The sequence below is a fragment of the Heptranchias perlo genome, chromosome 18, assembly GCF_035084215.1.
Source record: "Heptranchias perlo isolate sHepPer1 chromosome 18, sHepPer1.hap1, whole genome shotgun sequence".
In the NCBI taxonomy this organism is placed as follows: domain Eukaryota; kingdom Metazoa; phylum Chordata; class Chondrichthyes; order Hexanchiformes; family Hexanchidae; genus Heptranchias; species Heptranchias perlo.
In genome coordinates, this window is record NC_090342.1 from 37824465 (window position 1) to 37848135 (window position 23671).

The 23671-nt window shown below is 40.7% G+C and overlaps 1 protein-coding gene across 9 annotated transcripts in view; it reads right to left on the reverse strand.

Moving 5' to 3' along the window:
* Positions 1-23671, reverse strand: part of LOC137334767 (serine/threonine-protein kinase WNK1-like) — a 183211-nt gene that overhangs the window by 95785 nt on the left and 63755 nt on the right. For 8 of the 9 annotated variants that reach the window (XM_067999712.1, XM_067999714.1, XM_067999713.1 and 5 more), the window contains exons 5-7: positions 3355-3443; positions 1896-2115; positions 1269-1608 (exon numbers count right to left, since the gene is read on the reverse strand). In XM_067999712.1, the coding sequence (XP_067855813.1) occupies positions 1269-1608; positions 1896-2115; positions 3355-3443 (649 nt within the window). Of the gene's footprint in view, positions 1-1268; positions 1609-1895; positions 2116-3354; positions 3444-12410; positions 12730-23671 lie in introns of those variants that run through there. The other variant, XM_067999718.1, reaches the window with a different exon arrangement.

A 23671-nucleotide genomic window follows, 5' to 3' on the forward strand; every position in this document is an offset into this window, starting at 1 on the left:
CAATTCAGTCTTTCTAAAACCCACTTAATCATTTCAGTCTTAAGTGCATCCATATTGGAAATTTAGGCAATAGAATCGAAGTTTTGAGGCTACGTGCAAGTTAGGAATGAAATCACTAGGTTGAGAAATGTTGAGGACAGTCTCCTCTCACTGCTAACGTTCAGTAAGATTATAGTTCCGTCCCTTCCCAGAGAAGCTGGACTGTTATCCCACACTGGGCTCAGAGGTGTTCGTCAATACCAAATGGAAAGGGCACAAAATCCAAGCCCACTTCGTGCTAGAATCTTAGGAATCAGTACCAGTTTACTTTTTTGTGAGGGGGAGTGGGGAAGGGGAAAGAAATAGGAAGAAGAGGAGTGCCATCGTCATCATCTGCACAAAGTGCACCATATGTTGTGAAACACTTACTATGGCTTGAGTAGTGCTGAAGAGATCCTTCTGAAAATTTCTTTCTAAGAGGAGACTTCTTTACAATTACTCTTCTGTAGGAGAGTTCAGGTGGGTGGTATGTTAGGAGTCTAATGAATTAGTGTTAGGCGGGACAAGAATCTTGATCGTTGCTAGCCTGGATCCAGTGACAGATACTAAAGCATTAAAAATAAAGCACTTACCAGCCAACAAGATGGCATTAACAATTTTCCAAACTGTAAATATTCAACCATCAAACTTCCAAGAAAACAGGACTTGAAAAATGTATGCAATAGAACTTCACTATTTTACAGCATAGATAAAATATTACCTTTGGATATGAAATATTTTTCCTATATGTATGGATAGCAGTCCAGACTCATAACAAGAGGAAAATAACTAAAAGAACAGTCTATAACAAGACTTTGTAACAGACTGGAAGATAGGTTAAAAAGCAAGTGATGTTTTAAAAAGTTAGTGCCTCTAAATGATTATACCATGTAAAAATCCAACAACACTCCCTCAAAAGAATATCTCTGCCAATGTCCCTCTACTTCCACCTACCAGCCAAATATCTTTCACTCAGTTGTTGCCTCTCTTGGACAGGAAGACTAAGATCAGGGGTGCACTTCCACATGGGAAAAAGCACAAACTTGTACCCAACATTCTGTGCAAATTCATTCATAACGGAGTTACCTGACAGAGAAAGTGACATTTCTCTAGTCAGGGAAATAAAATTCAGCATTACAAGGCAGATTTCTCTTCAACAATGAACTTCAGAAAACCCTGCACAGCTTTTAGTCTGAGGCAGAGTTTCTTTTTGAGGCAGTTTTGGTCAAGATTGAATAGAAATAACATACATGTAACAGAGTTTCCAGCTGGCTGGTACTGCAATCGATGCTGATCTGCTTCAGGCTCTTCAGGCTCAACTTGGGTTGGGAGGGTTGCAGAAAGGGCAGAAGGGACTGCTGTGGTGGGCAACTGGGAAGGATGCCCCCCTCCAGTTTGAGAGATACTGGCTCCTTGCTGTGCTTTCTGCTGCTGCAGTTGATCATGCTTCTTCTGCTGCTCCTCCAGCTTCTCTTGTTTTTCTCTGACCAACTGACGTTGCTCGCGCTTACGTTTGATCAGAGATACACGATCTTTGATGGCTTTCGCCATCGTTTTGTGATCTCCTTCGGATACAAATCCAGATTCCACCTGAATAAAGCACAATATGATACCCAAGTCAAAAACTGTAATGTTTCCACATTTTCAATTCAGAGAAAATTAGGATAGAAAGCCTTCAAGGCTGACAAAAAAAATTTGTTCGTGGCAAGGTTCCCGTGTGCAAGTTATTCACCTTGCACAGGAATGGTTTACAGGTAAATTATTTCACTTTGTGGTGGGCAATGACAATTGCATAATGCAGTTTCTGAAGTCACAAATGCAGCTGGGACTCAAAATCTAGCTCAGAATTGAAGTCTATACTTAATGCAACGACTTACCATTTCTTGCGCCACATCCTCCGGAACATCTCTTTCCAAGTCAAATGAGAATTCTATAGCTTCATTATCCTTATACTTTCCTTTAAGCTTCTTAATATCTTCAATTCGTAGCCAAAGCTTAATTGCAAGTTTTTCTCCATCATCTTCTTCTGCCAACTCTACACGAACACCAGTATCTTCCTGAAAGAAGGCATGGCTCAATAGGTCCTTGATTGCATACCTACAACCCAATTTGAACACAGAATATGAATAACAAACTTTTTGTTGTACTCATTAAGCTAACTGGAGAAATGGAACTCTTCCTATTTCAAGCAGTCAGCGCAACATCAAGCAAATGCAAATCAGGTACAGCACAACCAGATGCAGAGTAAAACTCCCTCTAGCCACATGCCTCAACCCAGTCACAACAGGAACCCCTACAGAATGTGACACTTTTACCAGTTCCCATACTAATAATCCTGTGGTCTCGAATAAGATTGCCAGTGACAAATTAGGGACCATTTTGTGTTCTATGTCTTTGCCCACTAGATTGAGGCTGCCCAAATTCATTTCACACATGATCCTTAAAGCCAGCAGACGAAGGAGATTTTCATCCCATCAGTCAGGGCTGGATTTGAATCCAAGTCCTTGAGGTGAAATGCCAGTGTCGAATCTACTGCACCCAGTTTCCCAAATAATAAACGTAATGAAAAAATTACTTCACAAATGCCCTTTACAAATTCTTAAGTGGAGTTTCATTGCCCCCTCTAAACTTTTCTTCCTTTAGATGCACTTTGCTGTAATCCTTAATTTGGTTGTGGGGGGGGGGGGGGGGGGGGGGGAGGGAGGGAGGGAGGGAGGGAGGAGGAGGAGAGACAATCTAGGCTATAGATTTCTTTACTTCTCAACTGCCAAAAGGCTGTCCTTCTTTCTCCTTGGTCCTCTCAAGTCAACCATTATTCCCCAATTGAAAGGGCAGGTAAGTTGCTTGTTCTCAGGCCTCTATACTTACATTTCTTATTTGCCAGGACAGCAAGGATTGATTCATTTTCACATTTCACAACCCACCATGCCCCCTCCTTTAAAAGGAGCATCATAGTTCAGTTTGGAACCTCCCTACGAACACTGCCAAGATTGCTCCAGACAGTTAGTTCATTCTCATGGGCAAATGACAGTATAATCTAAACTGCATGCTGTTCTGCCTGAACACAACCACCACCTTTGGGGTGGCAAATAATTTTCACCAGTATATAAATTGAAACTGGAATAAAGAACACTCTAAACACAGCTTCTGACCTGATCTGAGCCTAACTTTGTGACTCATGAATTCCAGTCATTCTTGCCACAATACATAATTCCTTTTGGAAAAAAACTACTACATGCTCAAAACATTTGAACTTATACCCAATTGCAAGATTCAAATTTGCAAAACAGCTTTTAATTCCCACACTGCTTCTACAGCAACTGTCAAGATATTCACCGTTCATCTTTATTCTGGCGGATACATCCTTCAATTATTTCTTTAACTTCAGGGATTGCTACCTTGTCAAAGCTGGCTGGCTTCACCCCCTAAGAAACAAAAAGGAAAAAAAAACGTTAAACATAAGAAAAAAAACACAAAAGATGAAAATCTGAAATAAAAACAGAAAATGCTTGACATGTAAATCAGATCAAGCCAGCATCTGAAGCAAAACATGGATTAACCTTTGGGCTTGAGCCTTCATTATAACGGATCTAACCCAAAACATTAACATAGTTTTCTCTTGCCATTGCTGACTTTATCTGATGTGCACTTTCAGCAATTTCTTTCTAAAAGGAAAAATGACTCATGTCCTCCAGATGGACAATTACTAGAAAGCTGTTCCTTTTCAAAACCCCTCTGTATGCAAAATATGAAATTGTCAGACAAAAATAAATTTACCAATAATGGCAATATTTGTTGCTTGAAGTATTTTCCATTGATTTGTAGCTCAATAATTTTTTTAAAATAACAAACTTTTGGAAACTGGAATTGTGCCAAAGGAGTGGAGGGTAATTAATGTTATATCCCTGGTCAAAAATGTTGACAAGGATAAGCGAGGCTATTATAGATCAGTTAACCTCACATTTGCAGTAGGAAAACTGCAGCTAACTCAGGGATAAAGAGTGAACAATCGAGGGTGCATGTACACAAGTATAGCATAGTGCAAAGTGATTTCTGCTTCACACTGAAGCTAACTTGTAAGGTAGATTTTGACTCAGAGCCTGACCTCTTCAGGAGTAAAGCAGGGCAAGCCTCCCTGGAGAAGGTTGCCCCACATCACTTTGGCTTCACAAGTACTCAGAGGGCCCACTCGACCTTTTGGATATTTTTTAAACCTACCTGGCTTCAATTTAAATGAGACCAGGATTCTGCTCTCTCCACTCATTTAAATTTCCAACCAATAAGAGAAAGCTCTACATATGCATGTATTCAGGTAAGGGGAAGAGTTCTCTGCTGGGCAGTGCTGTTACAGTTCCACCTAGACAGGAACCATGATGTAAACAGTTGTGCCTGACCGTAACCCTAGTAGCTACAGTGTAAATGCACCCCTAGAAACATAGGCGTTAATCAGGGGCAGTGCAAACAGATTTCTAAAAGGGAAGAACATGCTTGATTAATCAGTTCCTCAAGAAATTACCGAGCTTACAAAGGAAGGAAGTGGATGTAGCATATTTGTTTTCTCAAAATATTTGATAAAATGCCACATAAGAGACTTGCTGCAAAGATTAAAGTCAAAGGTGTTAAAAGTAGTGGCATGTATAGAGAGATGGCTGAAAAACAGAAATCAAATAGGTGCAAATTGATGTTTCTTAGATTGGCAAGATTTAATGAGCAGTGTCCCCAGTGATATGCTGAGATCACTATTATTATATGCATCTCCATTTGAGCATTGGCGTAGAAGGGCTAATATCAAAATTTACTGACACAACCAAATTAGGAAAAATGCAGAACACGCACATTAGGGGAATGGGTAGATAAGGGATAAATGCAATACAATATTGATAAATGTGAAGCATTCTACTTGAAAGGGAGTTTTATCCCCTTCTTTTTCTACCAGAACTAATTCTTATGTAATTAGGATAAATACATCAAAATGTATCTAAATATAAGATTGTGTACCTGTTTGTGAATGAAATACTGTTGCACAAGTGCTTTTACATTACTTTTTTGTATGACTCAACAAGATGGTATTATACAGCTTCACTAAACATATGGTGGTATACTCCAGGTTGTATGACAGGGACTCAAATCCAGCCCAGACTAATTGATGAAAGCCAATTCACTCTGCGAGTTCGAGGGGTCCTAAATACACAAATGGCAGTTAACTGTAAATCTTACTCAGACAGGCCACAAGGATGGTAGATGTGGCGATTTGAAAAGCCTTATGGGTAGGGTTTGCTCTACTGGAATTGGGTTTGAAGTTGCTTGAGGAGCAGCTGAACATTGCTGGGATTGCCTGATGAAACAGACATGTCAGCACAGAGAGAGGCCATTTGACCCACCTTATCAGTGTCAGGTCCAAATTGGAGCTTTCTTTTGCAATCCCATTCTGCTGCTTTTTCCTCGACCCTTTTTTATGTTTTTCTTCAAATGTTTACCTAATTCCTTCTTAAATGCCATGAGACCAGGGCAGGGGACACTGATTCTCTGTCTGGGTCTCTCCCCTCCTCCCCTGTGCTGAAAAAAATCACAGGATTCCCCAATCCTGCGACCCAGTTCCCCAATTCTGCCACACCCCAGGACCCTCCCCAGTACTAGCTGGAACCGAAGCCCCCACACCCCAGCTCTGCTCCCCTCCCCAAAACTGACAGATCCCACAACCCCACTGCACAATGTGGTCATATGCTGGCATCAGCCCCCTACCCAGTTCTACCACATTGACCAGAAGATTAAATAAATCCCATATCAACACTATGGGAGGAGGCTGGGTACTCAGACAAGTGGCTCACTTCCTGACCTCTCAAAGCCACTATCGACAAGGTTCAAGTCAGGAGTGTAATGGAACACTCATCACGCGCCTGAATGGGTGCAGCCACAACACTATTCGAGATGTTTATCATCCAGGACAAAACAGTTCCCTCCTTCCAACCCTAATATTTTAAAGCACTCAACCCAAACTCCACAGCTTTCACCTTCCACCTGTTAACTTTACACTCAACAAACTAACAACCCTATCCCATTTGAAAACAAATCTTCCACTTAAAAACTATGCCACAACTTCCTGCCTTCCGACCTATTATACACATTATTTTTGCTAGATTGCTTATGGTGAATCAGAGGATATGCTGTTGGAAAGAATCAGGAAGTGGAGCAGAGCAGGCGCAGGGGTTGAGGCTGTAATTCAAGTCCAGCTGAGAAGTGTAGAATCATGTTAGAACAGGGGCCTAGATTCATTATCTTATCCCCCAAAGCACATCTGTAAAGCAGGCTCCTAGCAATAATCAGAGTACCAGGATGTTGTTTTTCAAGTGCTTCCGATATTATAAATAAATTATGGTGCTAAAAGCACTTCAAAAACAAATTGCTGGTTCCCAGATTGATGCTGGGAACCAGTGAAGACCAGCAGAGCTGGTTCCAATGGTGAGGTGAAGGGCCTGGGCTAGCTGGACATTTCCAACAGGGCAGAGATCAGAGGTGCAGCACAGGGAAGGAGCAGGAGCAGCAAGGCCGCAAAAAAACCTGGACATCAAGTCAGGGCCAGTGTTCAGGGACTCGGTGAAAGGGAGTGGGGCAGTAAGGGAAGCATTCACAGCAGAGATTGATCCTGTCCTTACCAGATATTCACTTACACTTTTCTGCCAGGTGATCACTGAATTGTGACCAGGAGCAAGAATTATTGCAAAAATAACTTCTTCCCAGCCCAGAGGATGTTGAGGCAAATTGTAGCATCCAACTACTGTCCCCGTTGAGGTCAGCAACTCAGCACACTCTGGGAATACATACAGGGATGTTTCACTTTTACAGCTTAGTAATGCATGGGGAGATGCCTTTATCTTTGAGACCATCAGGGAAAACCCATATTCTGAATTTTAATTCTATTTTCACTTTTCAACTCCTTTTGTACTAGCATCTGCACGTCTTTAAAATATGGTCATGTCAATTACTTCAAGTTAATCAGACAAAGAGTTGAACTGGTTGATGAAATTTCACACGCTGAAAATTTTTTAGTGAATTATACATTTCTTTGAATGCTTTGGGCTAATAAGTGTAGGAATATTATGGAAGCAGCAAGGAAATTGTGTTAAAAAAAAACACTACTAGTACCTAATCTTGTGGAAAAAGATCTTAAAAGCACATTTTGGTATTGATTCAATTTTGATCCTGTTAAGTCCCAAATAATGACAAAGCTTTTCTATTATCAAATTTTTAAACAGTAGATGGCACTCATAGGCGAGGAGTGATGCCAGCAGCATCACCCCCAGTTCATATACAGCACAGGACAGACATTCCTGTTCCTCATTATGCCTTTAGAACCATCAGAAAAGCATTACCTTCTACACAAATATGATATGCTGGTGAAATAGTCCATGTACGATCAGCACACCTTCTCATGTATGCAACAGATCACTTCACTGCTTTTATTTTTTTTAAATGTATTGGTATCATTTATTACCGCAAAGTAACATCTTCCACAGTACGAACTGGAAACATTTCAGAGCTAATTTAGTGATCATCTTCTCTACTGTGCTAATTACAAAGGTAAATCATTGAATATAAGGTTAAGAGTTTTCAAAAGAAACAAATTGTTACTGAAATGAACATGCTGTCACTTGTTTATCTCCATCTCCTTCCTCCCAACCAGGAGTCACAGAGCACCAAGCAAGGATAGATGTCTAGCAATTTCAAGCCTCTTGGTGCATGCAATGGACAGAGGAATTGAAGCCGAATACACCTAAGGACACTGCACAAATACTAGAATTATACTGCAGTGAAACCTTTACTAAGATCAAAGTTTTGAACCAGCACTGGTAGGTTTACTACAGACTTCATTCCAGGCTTGAAGTATGTGCTATAACTATATGCAGTACCATTGGGCAGGAACCCAATTACTATGCAGCTTTCCAATGTTTACGACGTAAAAACATAACGTTGAAACAAATTCAGGTTAACCATATAATCTCTGGGTTGAACTGTGGACTATTTAGTTGATGATTATAAGATACAGTCACTTGTACAAGGATTATCAAGAATGTCTATGTGGGGGGAGGGGGCCAGAATGGCACAGCTTTAATGTAATGTCCCCCACAAATCGGCCGATGCCTCAAAATAACCTGCCAACAGTCACCATGCCCTAACATGAAAAATGGCAATGGGTCATGTGCCTGAGGCACATCATACCTTAGCAGGAATCAATATCTTCAGTGCAGGGGAGAGGGGGAAAAAAAAAGAAAATTGGTAAACGAAACACATTGTGTATTGTGTTTGGAGACAAAGAAAAAAAATCCTAACTTTCCTGTATCAGGAAACAAATTTTGGAGGAAAGGCGCCTTTTATTTGGTGCCACCGCAGGGTGCACCTGTCGGCTCTTACAAACTCCAACAGTTGCCTCAGAAAAACTGATTGGGTTGTGTTATTGATAAGCAAGGCTCAGTGATATGATAACAGCCTTGCAGTTTTCAGCTATGGAACCAAATGTTCATATAAGAGTGGAGGAAGTGGTAGTAATAAATTTTTTTTTAAAATGTTCAACTCCAGTACAAGATCCTACTGATTACTACAAATCAAAGACATAGTAAAAACATATTCTGAATACACTGGTCATTATTGCTACAAGATCAGATCTGTCAATCATTTTAATCCCAGTTCCATCCTTAGCCCTTTAAAAAAAAATACACAATAACCTTTACCCTAAACCTATAAAACATTACTTGGAAACTATAATATTACTGACAGCAGCAATGGGACACAGGTTGTGGACAAAATTCTGGCACGAAAAGTAGTCATGAAAAAAATTAACTGCAGAGAGCAAAAAAAGTCAACTTACAATCGTGCAATTACTCATCATAGATAGCCATATTTCACAAAAATCAACGTTAAAAATATGGAGCAAATTAATAATCATGCGAACACCAGCTGAAATCGATAAAGCACATTTAAGAGTACCAACTCATTCTCTAAACAACCCAATTCCCCATCCGTTATCTTGCACAGTTAAACCAGCAACAAAGATACTGGTTCCATTAAATGGACAACCATCAAAAATATGGGGTTGTTATTTTTGGAGGGCTCTAATTAAAGCTTCAGGATTTTGAATCAGTGTACAAGCGTGTTGTTTGAAACACTGACAACATAGAAAAAAATCTCTCTCCTTCCCACCCTTTATCTGGTTATCCTCAACTTCAAGGTCACGTTCTTGGTAAAAGGAACTAATTGCTTCTAACTTCAGCATAAAATCCAGTTTGTGTCAACGTTTTGGAACGTAAATATGGTTATATTCAATTTCCCATGGCGTTGCACACAGGAACAGTGCTGTCCCAGTCCCTCAACTCCTTAAATTTAAAATTCTTAACCTTATGTTTAAATCTGTCCATGGCCTCACCCCTCCCTAATTCTGTAACCTCCTACAGTCGTCTCCTCCCAACTGTGTTCCTTTTTCTCTGGCCTCTTATGCATTCCTCCTCCTTTCCCCTCAGCAATGGCAGCCTTGCTTGCAGCCACCTAAGACCACTCTCTGGATTTCCCTCCCTAAATCCATCCGCCTCTCTATCTCCCGCTTCTCGTTTAAGACCTTCCTTAAAACTCACCTACTTGACCAAGCTTCTGATCACCCCTCCTAATTTTTCTTCCTTATGCTTCTGTGAAATGCCTTGGGACAGCTTACCACATTGAAAGTGCTATATAAATGCACTAAATAAATTTAAGTTGTTGTAATGTTCAGGTGAAGCTGGATTAGAGTGTGGGGGGATAACTGGAGCAGAGTGTGCACACAATTTATTTCCCATTTTGAAGTCATACATTTTGTCCTTCAATATAATACTTTGATTTTATATTATTTATAGTTAAAAAGCAAAACAATTTGGGAAGCAAAGAAGCAGAGTTGCTTAAAGTGCAAGTTTATCAGCAGTACTGGCTAAGGAAGGAAAGAACAAACAATGTATATATAGCATCTTCCACGGCCTCAGGACATTGTAAAGCATTTTACAGCCGATTAAGTACTTTTGAAGTGTAGTCACTGTTGTAATGTAGGGAAACACAGCAGTCAATTTGCACACAGCAAGATGCCACAAACAGCAATGAGATAATGACCAGATAATCTGTTTTAGTGAGGTTGGTTGAAGGATAAATATCGGCCAGGACACCAAAGACAACTGCCCTGTTCTTCTTCAAATAGTACCATGGGATCTTTTACGTCCACCTGAGGGGGGACACGGGGCCTCAGGTTAATGTCTGATCCGAAAGACGGCACCTCCAACAGTGCAGCACTGCCTCAGTACTGAACAGGAGTGTCAGCTTAGATTATGTGCTCAAGTCTCTGGAGTGAGACTTGCGACGAACTCACAACCTCTGACCCAGAGATGAGAGTGCTACCACTGAGACAAGGCGCAAAACTGAACCGCTATATTGTCACCACTGGTAGGAAGGTGTAATTACAGCATGACAAGTTTACGTATACATTTATAAATGTGGACAAAAGAATTTTGTGACAGAAAAAGTTGACAAAAGGAAGTAAGGTTTTATAGATAACTGCGCACAGATGCAAGATTTAATACATTATAGACTGATACAAACATAATTCTTATAGCTCCAAAGCGGTGTTATGCCCCATTATAGTAATCTCTGGAATGTTTTTTTTAAAACTGATTTCTCCACGTTGCAATTTACAACTGCTGATCTTGAGTCAAATTTATATGTACTGTTACTTGCATCCAAGGCATCTGGTTGGATTCATGTTTTCCTAAGAGCCATATTTGTCAGTTGCAGACTGAGGTAGAAGGACAAATGTGCATGGGTGCAAAAAAGACAATCTTTTCCCAGTTTGCTCATGTTCAGCTGAGAAAAGGCAGCATCAAAAGAAAAAGCTCCCTTGAATTCAAACAGCTACTCCTCTCCCTGAATTTCAGCTCTATCCACAAGTTAAAATGACTTTGGTTGAATTAAAAACATTTCAAGACTAAGCAAAAATTCTACAATTAAAACTTGGTTAAAATTTTTAATACTTCTGATTTTTCAATTAAAGGAGCCTTACCAATCCGTTATATCAAAATTTGTTCCAAGTATTTACTATTTTTAAAAAAAAATTGTTCTTGGGTGACACTGACAAGGCAGTATTTATTACCCATCCCTAGTTGTCCTGAGGTCAAGAGTCGACTACAATGTGGGATTGAAGTCACATATAGGCCAGATCAGGCAGGTCCTTCCCTGAAGGACATTAATAAATTAGTTGGGTTTTTTTCAACAATCCAGAAGCTTTCATGGGTATTTTTTTTTTCCTGATGCCAGTCCACAAATTACCAAATTTATTGAATTCAATTTCACAACTTGCTATGCCGAGATTTGAGCCCTCAAACTCTGGGTTGCTAATCCAGTATCATAATCACTATGCTACCATACCAAAAGTAATTATAGTCAAAACAATTCTTTAAAAAGCCTTTGAACAGGGAGCGCCAATGACACGCGAGCAACAGGCTATAGGAGTTACTGAGCTGCACCATCCACAGAATCAACGCAGTGTGTCTGATTCAAATGATTGCCAAATATCATTGGAGTCAGTCAACCTCCAACCCAGTTTTCTCAATGACAACACTCTAAACCAAAACAATGGAAAACCTGAACATTCAAAAAGGAAAAAATGCAAATGGATCTACAAGTTAATCATAATTCATTACCTTTACTTTTTAGAAGTTAATGGACTGACTGCCTTTTAAACTGCACTCATCTGAACTTAGAGCAGAAGTCAAAGATCTACTCTCCAAAATAAACAATGCAGAATTTAAAGCAATGTTAAAACTATATCTCTACTGGAAATTAGAACTTTGGTCAGAAAAGGTGGCAAGAGAGAATTTTTGCCATGTTGCAAACAAGGCAGCCTCAAATCCACACGAATCTCCCTCCCATCTTATTCAAATGGCACCATTTTTTTTTCTTTGAAAAATATTTTGAGCACGAGGAATAAGCAAAGTAGTCTAAAGCTTTGGGCTATTAAACTCATCAATATTTAGGAATCCAGAGTTATTTTTCCTCCAAAATCTTTCAAGGGGGGTGGCGAGTAGGAGTTTGAAGCTGGTTAGAAATAAAAGAGGCTTTTAGACAATATGTCTATTCAAAGTTTACCATAAAGCACGCACTGGTAAAAACATTAGATTTTCTTTGAAAATTAAGTACAATTAAAGACCAAACAAATGTTTGAACTCTCAAACTACCTTGCAGGACAAGACAAAAATAATTTTATTAGCTTTGTACAGTTTCTAGCTGTTGCCAATGTGAAAAATTCATTGAACATTGAAAACCTCAAATTTATCAAAATAATAGCAATATCTAATTCAACATACTCCAAGAATGTAACTACTACTCACCTCGTCAACATGGACATGGTCGTTTTGATGGGAGCAGCAACAACAATGGGAATTGATTATAAAAAACACTGGGGATCTCTCTCTATTCTCAGAATCCATCTGAGAATTCACAACAAAGTCTACCTGGTCACAGAGGGCATTTTGACAAAAGACACTAGAGAAAAGCAGTATGCGGCAAATCAGTAGATGCCCAGTTTCCACATTGGTATAACTAGGATCCTTTATGCCCCTCACCCCAGTAAAAGACTAAACTCAAAAACGTGTCTTGGCAGTCTACCTCCTCAGCCTTGTCTTTACAACAGCAAGCAGAACAAATCCACTGCTTACCTAGCCAAATGCCAAGTATTATCCTCTACACCTCCTTTAAGGGTGTTTGGTCATATGACAAGATTGCATTAGCAACTGAAGTGCGTAACACTTCCTGCAGGCTATGTTCTGTCCCACAATTTTGCAACTATATTTTCACAAAGGCAGCATCAAATTTTCTGAGCAGATCCTTCAGTAAAAGATTCCCTCAAATTCATAATTCCTTTCGGTTTCCAAAAGAGCCGAGAGGGAGAAGAAGCGCCATAATAATTTCACCTTAAAAAGGAAAGGCATTTTTTAAAATTCTCAGTTGAAAGCTTTTGGTGATTGGCACCCAAGTCACTTTGGTTTGAACAATAAACAAATTTAAATCTCTATTATCCTTGAATAGTTGTACTGCAGCCAGTTTAATCTTGATTATTCTTGGTACATACTTATTTGTTCCAATGATTAAAGTGAATAAAGAAACTTGGCAAAAATAAATGACGTAAGAAAAACATATTTTATTTCACATGACAAATTCTGTGACGGGGGTGGGGGGGAAAAGAGACAGAAATTTTACCTCAATGCAACTTTCCAGTTTAACAGTAGGTAAACATGGCGAAGCCCAATTATTTTACTCCCCTTCTATCCCAAAGCTGCCGAATTGTGCTGGGGCTTGGGTCCACAGGCACCAACAGCACAGTCTCAGGTATCTCAACGAAGTGGCCATTCTATGTATTTATGGCAAGGTAACGAGTGTTGACTGGCTATTCAAACATTGAGGGCCTCATATGATTCTCACCCTATGTCCGCACAAGTGCACACTTTCTAGCAGGTGTCACTGGATACTTATCTGGAGCTGGACCGGTTCTTGACTGGGGCAGAGATCACATCATATAAAAGGTAAGTATCTTTATAGATAACAGTTGATCCACGTGATCTCCTGGACTGGTTTTGATAACCTGAGGGGGTCGGAGAGGAATTTTCCAGAGTATTTTTTCCCATCCTGGCCCTGTTTTTTTTTCTCTCCCAGGAGATTACATGGCTTCAGTGAGGGAGAGAGGGAGGAAGTGTTTAGTCATGATGCTCCAGCCATCACGAGTGTGGGGCAGGCTTGATGGACCAGCTAGTCTTTTCCTGTCTGTCAATTTTGTATGTTCGTAGCTAGAACCCGGGATGATTTAGAACGACATTGCCAGCACTAGTAAGGAGCAAGCCTTTTTGTTGTATAGTGGAATCAGGTGCAACCCAGATGATCAACATGACTAAATGATCAGTGTGTGCAATCTCCAATATGCATTCAAGCACTCACCAGCACTTTGAACAGTTGATTAATCAGCTGCTCAGCCTCCCCTCTTAATATCAATGCTATTAACATCAGCGCCTCTTCAATGTTTTTTTTGTTGCATTCATTTACTCCCAAACCTGCACTCACTGGAAATCTGATCAAACTTCCCTTTATCATTTATGATGCAGTGTTGCTACAAGGCTTGTTTAGCATATCAGCATTTATGTTACAATTGAAAATAAATTACATTTAAACCAATAATTTGATGTGTTTCTCGTAGTTAAGTATTTATGCAGCAAAGAATTACTCTCCCCATCAGATGTATTTTGTATTTAGCACAGGACACACATACATGTACATCTCAGATACAAGCAGCCATTTTTGGTGAGGAACTGGGTATGTGATTTGAATTGAGCAGAGCAGACACTATGGTTGTATACTGTTGGGCTCACACTGAAAAAGCAGCTAGGAAAGGGGAAATAATAGAATCGGGGGTATGTAGTTTCTCGCAGGAGCCAAACAGGATGACCTCAGTCTTGACAATATTGAGCTGCACAACTTTTATTCCTCAGCCTGCAATTTAAAAAAAATGGATGATCTGGTCACTCATTTCAATGCTGTTTGTGGGACCTTGCTGTGCACAAATTGGCTGCTGCATTTCCCTACATTACAAAAGTACTTCATTGGTTGTAAAACGCTTTGCGATGTCCTGAAAGGCACCATGCCACTTGAATGCAAGTTCGTTCTTTCTTTCCAGTAATGTGAACTGGGTAAAATGCACTCGATGTAATATATTTGGATTTTTAATTGTGGATTCAGGGGACAGGTAGCATAATGGATACCAAGTTGACTATAAAACAGAAAAAGAGAGTAGGGGTTAAGGGTAGCTACTCAGACTGGCAAAAGGTGGGAAGTGGTGTTCCACAGGGATCGTGTCAATAAAAGGCGCGGAGAGAATGGACCTGAGGGGCCAATAAAAGGAGCGACGAGACCGGACCTGGGGGGGCCAATAAAAGGAGCAGACAGATCAGACCTTGGGGGGCCAATAAAAGGAACGGATAGATCAGACCTGAGAGGCCAATCAAAGGAGCGATGAGACCGGACCTGAGAGGACAATCAAAGGAGCGATGAGACCGGACCCGAGGGGGCCAATCAAAGGAGCAACGAGACCGGACCTGAGGGGCCAATAAAAGTAATGGTGAAAGTGGACCTGAGGGGCCAATAAAATGCTAAAAGAAAACACTAAAAATAAACTAAGTCAAATGTATAAAAAAAACAAAACAAGGTATGATGGGGATGGCAGATGTCGTAACTGCAGCACGTGGGAGTTAGTGGAGACCAGCGAGGTCCCGAGCAACCATATCTGCGGTAAGTGTCTGCAACTCCAGGAACTTTGGCTCAGAGTCGCTGTGCTGGAGTCCAAGATGCAGATATGGTGGTGCATTGTGGGGGGGCGGTGTAGAGAGAGTCATCTGGACAATGTGATCCTGAAGGCAGTCACACCCCTTAGGTTAGGTAGTCGTTTAGGTTTGGTCGGTGGTCAGGGACAGGAGGATGTGACTGCAAGTCAGGGAGGTATGGGGACCCAGGATGCAGTGATGGAGGAGCCCCGCCTTTGACCTTGTCCAACAGGTATGAGGTACTCGCTACCTGTGTGGATGAGAACAAAGACTGCAAGGAGGATGGGCAATTTGACCACGGCACCATGGTACAGGAGGCCATTCGAGGGGGGCGGGGGGGGGGGGTGGGGGGGAGTAAAAAGGAATGCGGTAGTGGTAGGGGATAGTATAGTCATGGGGACAGATACTGTTCTCTGCAGCCACGACCGGGAGTCCCGAAGGCTGTGTTGCCTGCCCGGTGCCAGGGTGAAGGACATCTCCTTGCTGCAGGAGAAGAACTTAAGAGCATGAGGGAGAGGATCCACTTGTCGTGGTCCACAGAGGAATCAACGACAGATAGAACTCGGAATGAGGTTCTGCTGACGGAATTTGAGGAGCTAGGGTCCAAATTAATATGCAGAACTTCAAAGGTAATAATCTCTGGATTACTACCTGAGCCACGCACAAATTGTCATAGGGTCAAACAGATGAGAGTTAAATGCATTGCTCAAAGAGTGGCGTGGGAGACAGTGGTTTCAATTCATGGAGCACTGGCACCAGTACTGGGGAAAGAGGGAGCTGTTCCATTGGGATGAGATACACATAAAGCGGGCTGGGACCAGTGTCCTGGCGAATCAAGTAACTGGGGCAGTAGATAGGGCTTTAAACTAAAAAAAGTTGGTGGTGGGGGGGGGGGGGGGGGGGGGGGGGGGAAGAGAAGGGTTCAAGTAAAGGTAAATTTATAAATCTGAAAAGAAAAGTCAAGGCCATATAACAGTGTAGCGATTTGAGTGAAGATAAACAGACTGTGTCAGGAAGGGAAAGAGTTTTCAACGGCAATAGTGCATTCGTGAACAAGGTCAAATCAGGGAAAATAGTAAAAACTTAAAATTAAAGGCGCTTTATCTGAATGCACGAAGCATTCCTAACAAGATAGGAGAATTAATAGCACAAAGAGATAAGTGGGTTTGATCTAGTAGCCATACTGAGGCGTGGTTGCAAGGTGACCAAGGTTGGGAACTAAATATTCCTGGGTACTTGACTTTTCAAAAAGACAGACAAAATTGAAAAAGGGGGGGGCGGGTGGAACCCTGATAATAAAAGGATGACAAAGATAGTCTTGGCTCGGAAGATCAGGACGTAGAATCAGTATGGGTGGAGATAGGAAATAACAAGGGGCAGAAAACACTGGTGAGAGTAGTTTATAGGCCCCCTAACTGTAGTTATACTGTTGGATAGAGTATTAATCAAGAAATAAGAGGAGCTTGTAACAAAGGTAATGCAATAATCGTGGGGGACTTTATTCTACACATAGACTGGGCAAATCAAATTGGCAAAAGTGGTTTGAAGGACAAGTTCATAGAATGATTCGAGACAGTTTCCTAGAACAATACGTTGTGGAACCAACCAGGGAACAGACTATTTTAGATCTTGTCTTGTGTAATGAGACAGGGTTAATTAGTAATCTCATAGTAAGGGATCCTCTGGGAAGAGTGATCATATGATAGAATTTCACATTGAGTTCGAGAGTGACGTACTTAATTCCGAAACAAGTGTCTTAAACTTAAACAAAGCCAATTACATGGGTATGAGGGGCGAGTTGGCTAAGGTTGATTAAGAAATTAGATTAAAAGATGTGACGGTAGATAAGCAATGGTGAACACAAAGAAATATTTCATAATTCTCAACGAATATACACATTCCATTCAGGAATAAAAACTCCACGGGAAAAGTGATCCATCCATGACTAACTAAAGACTAACTAAATAGTATTAGATTAAAAGAAGAGGCTTATAATGTTGCCAAGAGCAGCAAGCCTGAGGATTGGGACAGTTTTAAAAACCTGCAAAAGGATGACCAAAAAATTGATCAAGAGGGAGAAAATAGAATGAGAGTAAATTAGCAAGAAATATAAAAACAGATTGCAAGCTTCTACAAGTATGTAAAAAGGAAGAGAGTAGCAAAAATAAATGTAGGTCCCTTAGAGGCTGAGACAGGGAAAATTATAATGAGGAATGAGGAAATGACAGAGACGCTGAACAAATATTTTGTATCTGTCTTCACAGTGGAGGACACAAAAAACATACCACAAATAGTGGGGAACCAAGGGTCTAACAAGAGTGAGGAACTTGAGGTAATTAATATTACTAAAGAGAAAGTACTAGAGAAATTAATGGGACTAAAAGCCGACAAATCCACTGGACCTGATGGCCTACATCCTTTTAAAAGAGGTGGCTGCAGAGATAATGGATGCAATGGTTGTGATCTTCCAAAATTCCCTAGATTCTAGAACGGTCCCAGTGGATTGGAAGGTAGCAAATGTAACACCGCTATTCAAGAAAGGAGGGAGAGAGAAAACAGGGAACTACAAGCAAGTTAGCCTGACATCAATAGTCAGGAAAATGCTGGAATAAGGCCATAAAAAAGGCAAATCTAGCACTATGGTTCATTTCTAAAGGGACAGAATGGAAAAGCAAAGAAGTTATGATACACTTGTGTAGAACCTTGGTTAGACCACACTTGGAGTAATGTGCACAGTTCTGGCCTCCATATTATAGAAAGGATATAGAGGCTTTGGAGAGGGTGCAAAAAAGATTTACAAGGATGATACCAGAACTGAGAGGAAATCCTTATCAGGAAAGGCTGAACAGGCTGGGGCTGTTTTCCCTAGGAAAGAGAAGGCTGAGGGGTGACCTGATAGAAGTCTTTACCCTATCAAACCTTATTATCTAGACGTAGAGGAAATGTTTCTACTTATGGGGGAATCCAAAACTGGTCAGAAATTTAAAATAGTCGCTAATAAATCCAATAGGGAATTCAGGAGAAACTTCTTACCCAAAGAGTGGTAAGAATTGGAACGTGCTGCCACAAGGAGTAGTTGAGGCAAATAGCATAAATACATTTAAGGGGAAGCTAGGTAAGTACATAAGGGAGAAAGGAATAGTAGGGTATCCTGATAGGGTTAGATGAAGTAGGGAGGGAGGAAGCTAGCTCGTGTGGAGCATAAACGCTGGCATAGACCAGTTGGGCTGAATGGCCTGTTTCTGTGCTCTAGTTTCGATGTAACTTGATGTAAAAATAGTATGGTTGTTACTGATGACCACCAGATTTACTGTCCACTGTCATACTCACATAATTTCACAACTAGTCATAATGGAACATCAGTTATGTTATACTTTTAAGTAAACCTGTCTTAAAACAAGAAAAAGAAAAATCATGACTTAAACAGACTTTAACCCCCAACTTCACCAGATGTAACCTAGGTGAGAAAAATTAAAAAGTTATTTCTACCTCTAAATCTTCATTTTTGGGCAGATCAAATCTTACCCAGAATGGAGGCCCTTTTTAAAAAAAAGTGAAAATCCTACTGTGATCTAGCAAATGATCAGTTCCACACTTTTCATACAGAATCTAGAGTACATGCAGGTCTTGCATTGTTTAACAAAAGGTTTGAATTTAACCATGCACTGGTCACCTTCATGAAAGCATAGTATCTTTCTAAAGGTAATAACATCAGAGTAATTGCTGTACTTCACTGTAACCTGTTATTCCAACAGGTTATTTGGAAAAACACCAATTTAAAACAGCACATTTTCTCTCTGACCTGTTGTTAACCTACAAAGTGTTTCACTTTATTATTATAAAACTTTTCCTCATGGCACGGAACTATGCCCACCTGAAGCCATTTCTGGGAAAATGCAAAAAACCTCACGTAAAACTGCCCTTTTAGGATCAAAGTCATTAACTTTATAACCTAACAGTCTCCTCATACTTTTTTTTTTAAGAAACACAAAACTGGTTTTGCACCTAGTCAACATTTGCCAAATAACCCATTTGAACTTCAAAAACCTTGGCTGAAGGCAAAATCAGTAACCAGATCAGTCAATCCACAACAGAAAACTGACTATAGTTAGCAATCGACCTTATATTCAAGCCAGAGAGTGCACAAAAATAGAACTTTTTAGTTCATGTATGAAAGCATTTCAATGGTGTTTGTTGAACTCTACTGCATCCGACAGACGATACTAAAAATCCCCAGTAATGGTCAATGTTAACCTTTTTTCTAAAAAAAAAGACAACTTGTCAGTCTTCTGTGTCAACAATAAATATATTATAAGTAAATAAAACTTTGCCTTTGTTCCAGAGGAGGGAGGGAGATGAAATCAGCCAAAGGATGCAGCAAGCACATCAAGTACCCGATGGCCTTTTCTCATCCTGGATATATCAATATTTATACATTACAACACAAGACACCAAAGCTTGAATACAACACACCAACAAGACCTGATTTGATTGTCAAAGATCACTGCTTGACTCCTGGAGGGTGGCAGGCAATGTGGACTAATATAAACTATACATAGAATCACAGAATCTTACAGCACAGAAAGAGGCCATTCGGTCCATCGTGCCTGTGGCAGCTCTTTGACCGAGCAGTCCAATTTAGTCCCACACCCCTGCTTTTTCCTTTCCCCATAACCCTGCAAATTAGTCCACTCCAAGTACATGTCCATTTGAGTGTTGAAAGTTCTTATGGAATCTGATTCCACCACCCTTTCAGGTGGTGTGTTCCAGATCTTAACAATCCGGTGAGAAAAAATCTCATTTCCCCTGTTCTTTTGCCAATTATTTTAAATCTACGACCTCTGGTTACCGACCCACTTGCCAGAGGAAACAGTTTCTCCCTACTTGCTCTATCAAAACCCCTCATAATTTTGAATCCCTCTATTAGGTATCCCCTTAACCTTCTCTGCTCGTAGAACGATCCCAACTGCTCCAATCTCTCCACAGCATCATCCCTGGTATCATCCTGGTAAACCTCCTCTGTACCCTCTAAGACCCTGACAGCCTCATAAGAAACAGATTTTAATTCAAGGTCCTTCAAAGTGAAGCCAAGAAGGAATGTTCCTTTAACAGGTTAACCAGAATAGCAATGGATTTCATAGAGTTAAAAATGTCTAATTATATACTGGTACCACTTCCCCATCAAGGAAATTTGTACCATTAGTTTTACTGCCAATTAAAGTGAGAAAATAACTGCACTGAAATTCTGACTAATCTCCCTGACCTTGAACTGAACTGGCTAAATGATGGTAGTTAACGAATGAAGTGGAACGTACATGTTGACGAGACTTTTTTTGGTTACTAATGTTTTCCACGTCAAAGTTGAGAGTTTCAAAATAGCTAGAACAAAACACATTCCTGATCACTACCATGAGATAATCAAGTTCTCTATTAATAAAGTATCTTTGATAGCTCATTTCAATAAAATTGATCGTACACTAAAACCACTTTCAAAATGAATTTTGAGACAAATGTCAGATCTGCACTTTACAAAATTGTTTATAACTCAAAAGCTTAAAATCAAACATTTTTGCAGAAATACACATGCAGATCTCGCATGGCACTCTTCATAGTAAACTGGATGATACGTTGTTTTATAATGACAGGAGCACAGCATTATGCTATGTAATGCACAATGTACTATTCTGCTCTTTAAGGCCACTAACTAATTGCTTACCTTAAACACAGCCTACAGTGACTCAGATTCAATTGCTGTTTGGTTAGGGAAACTTTGCAGATTGGAATATGCAAGTCAGTTTCAGGGAGCAGCTCAAAGGCACTCAACATTTTAGATCCAGACGCAGTTGACAAAGTTTTTTTTATATGTACTAGTGGATCACCTGTGGCAGTGCTCACAGTCTCTCTTTTACTGGTCTCCAATGTATTCGTTGTTGCTCTGCTATGTCTCTCTTTTGCTATTTTTTCATGCTCTCTGTCCTCCTCAGAGTCTGTCATCTTCATGCTGCTGGTTGTCTCTTCTGCTTCTATCTTTCTTTTCTCCTCCTTGCTGTTGCTTTCATCTTCCGCATTATCTTCAACTGCTGTCTCTTCCTCTGCTTTCATGTGGGAGGTAGTGGGGGGCATGGCAGGGAACAGAGGGTCACAGACCACATTTTCCAGTTGCAGGTACGTGATGGGTGGGGGCTATTTGGCCAAGGTGATGGCACCACTAGAAATCAACATGAAGGGGGTAGAGCTCCAACCCTACTTGCTGCAAGTCTTCTTTCCGAACCTCACACCCGTCTTCTCACCACTTGTATCCTCCCCGCTCACTCCCAGTCACCTAATCCCACTCACCCCCCATCCTCCTGTCAATCTCTCCACCCCGTGCCACTTGTATCACCTCCTTACTCCCATCACTTCCACTGCCCCTCCATACCACCTTCTCACTCCCTGCATCCTCCTATTCTACTCACTCCATCTCTCCTCACCCAATCCCTCACCCCACCCCTCTCCCTCCCCACCAGCCTGACCCGAAAACCACAACTATCAATCTTTTTCAAAGCACTTCTTGCACTATAAGTAGCCTATAGTTTCACTGAATGGTGAGGTCAGTGGCTCAAGTAAGATGGTAATGCATGCGGAACGGGGTGGGAAGGCTGGTGAGTGTTGGCAAAATTTAAATGCGTTTTTATTTTTTACCTGCTACCGAGAGGAATAAACCTGGGAGGTAGCTTTTGGAGGAGTAGCAGCAGCACCACATAGTAATGGATGAATTGAAAGCCAAGTGTGCTAAGTATACATGCCTTACAGTTAATAGTAATAGCCAAGTGTGGCAAACAAGTTGTAACACAGGAATTATGACAAACAGGAAGTGTACGCCAATCACAGCCTTTTACTATATTGCATAGCAGATCTCTACAGCCTTCCTTTATGAGTGGTAAATTTTATAAGAACAGGGGTGTTAAGACAAATACTATCACTGACTGATCAGCATGAGGGCAGCTTTGGGATCTGGGAGCACTCAGGAGGAGGCCTGGAGTCTGGTAGTGCTGGGATGAGGTCTTCAAATCCAGCAGTACTTTTGGGGGAGTCCCAAGGTCAGGGAGCGCTAAGGGTCAGGCACTGAAAACAATTACAGGTCCTTGAATCTGGGAGCCTTGGACAGGAAGGTCCCAGGGTCTAGGAGCACCGCAGGCAGTCCTGCATCGGGGATCACTGGAGACGTGGTCATGGGGTTTCTGAGCACTGGGATCTGAGCAGGGAAGAGGGAGGGCCGAATCTGTTAATGTGTTTCAGGGGTTACTCAGATCTGGCAGTATTAGGGGAGGAAAGATCCAGCAGCCTTATAGAGGAGGGCGCTCAGAAAATGGGACTCAAACCATCTTTGGCCCTTTTGAATCAGGTGCCACATTATCCTAAACATTTACATTGTTAGACACCCTGCTGCCACTGCTTTCCCTGGTGTCAGTGGTTCCAATTGTTAGGCTCCTATCATAAAGCACCAGTGCACTTAGTGAATATGCCAATTTACACAATCTTTAATAAACATACACTTTTTTTTAAAAATGATTACCTCAGAAAACATTCAACAATTTGTTTCTGTAGTTTCCCAGCTTTTGTATTAAACATAAGCCAGAAAAATGGTTAAGAGAAATATGTTTTAACTAAATTTTCAATTGCTATGACTGACATGGACAAGAGCCAATCAAAAGGAATCAAAAATTCAAACTCAACTTCCAGCTGGGTTCAAATGCTTGGAAAAACAAGCTGAAGTCCTCCAGTCTTGGACTGTGAAGAAGAAATACATTCTTGATAAACAATCTTTTATTGTGTTTTCTAACGAAGAAACCATAAGTGCTTCTAAACACAGGTGTGTTAATCACATGTTGTCTAAGTGAGCAGTTCATGATAAAAAAAGGAGCTTAATATTTTAACTATGAAACTTGCCTGTAAAAAAGGTTTTGCATTCAAACTTGAGTTTGCTTCGAAGTTTTCTGGAAAAAGAAACTCACAAATCCTCCAGAATGAGGGAGGCATCCTTTATTCCGACTCTACTGATGCATGTTTGGGAATATTAAAATTAGGGTTCGGAGTGAATAAGGAGGGAGATCAGGAAGCATTTCTTCACACAAAGGGTTGTGAAAATCGAGAACTCTTCCCCCAAAAGGCTGTGGAAGTTGTTTCAATTGAAATTTTCAAGTCTGAGAGAGATAGATCTTTTAGCTTAGAGTATCAAGGGATATGGAGCAACGGCAGGTCAATGGACTTACAGTACAGATCAACCACGATCTAATGAATGGCGG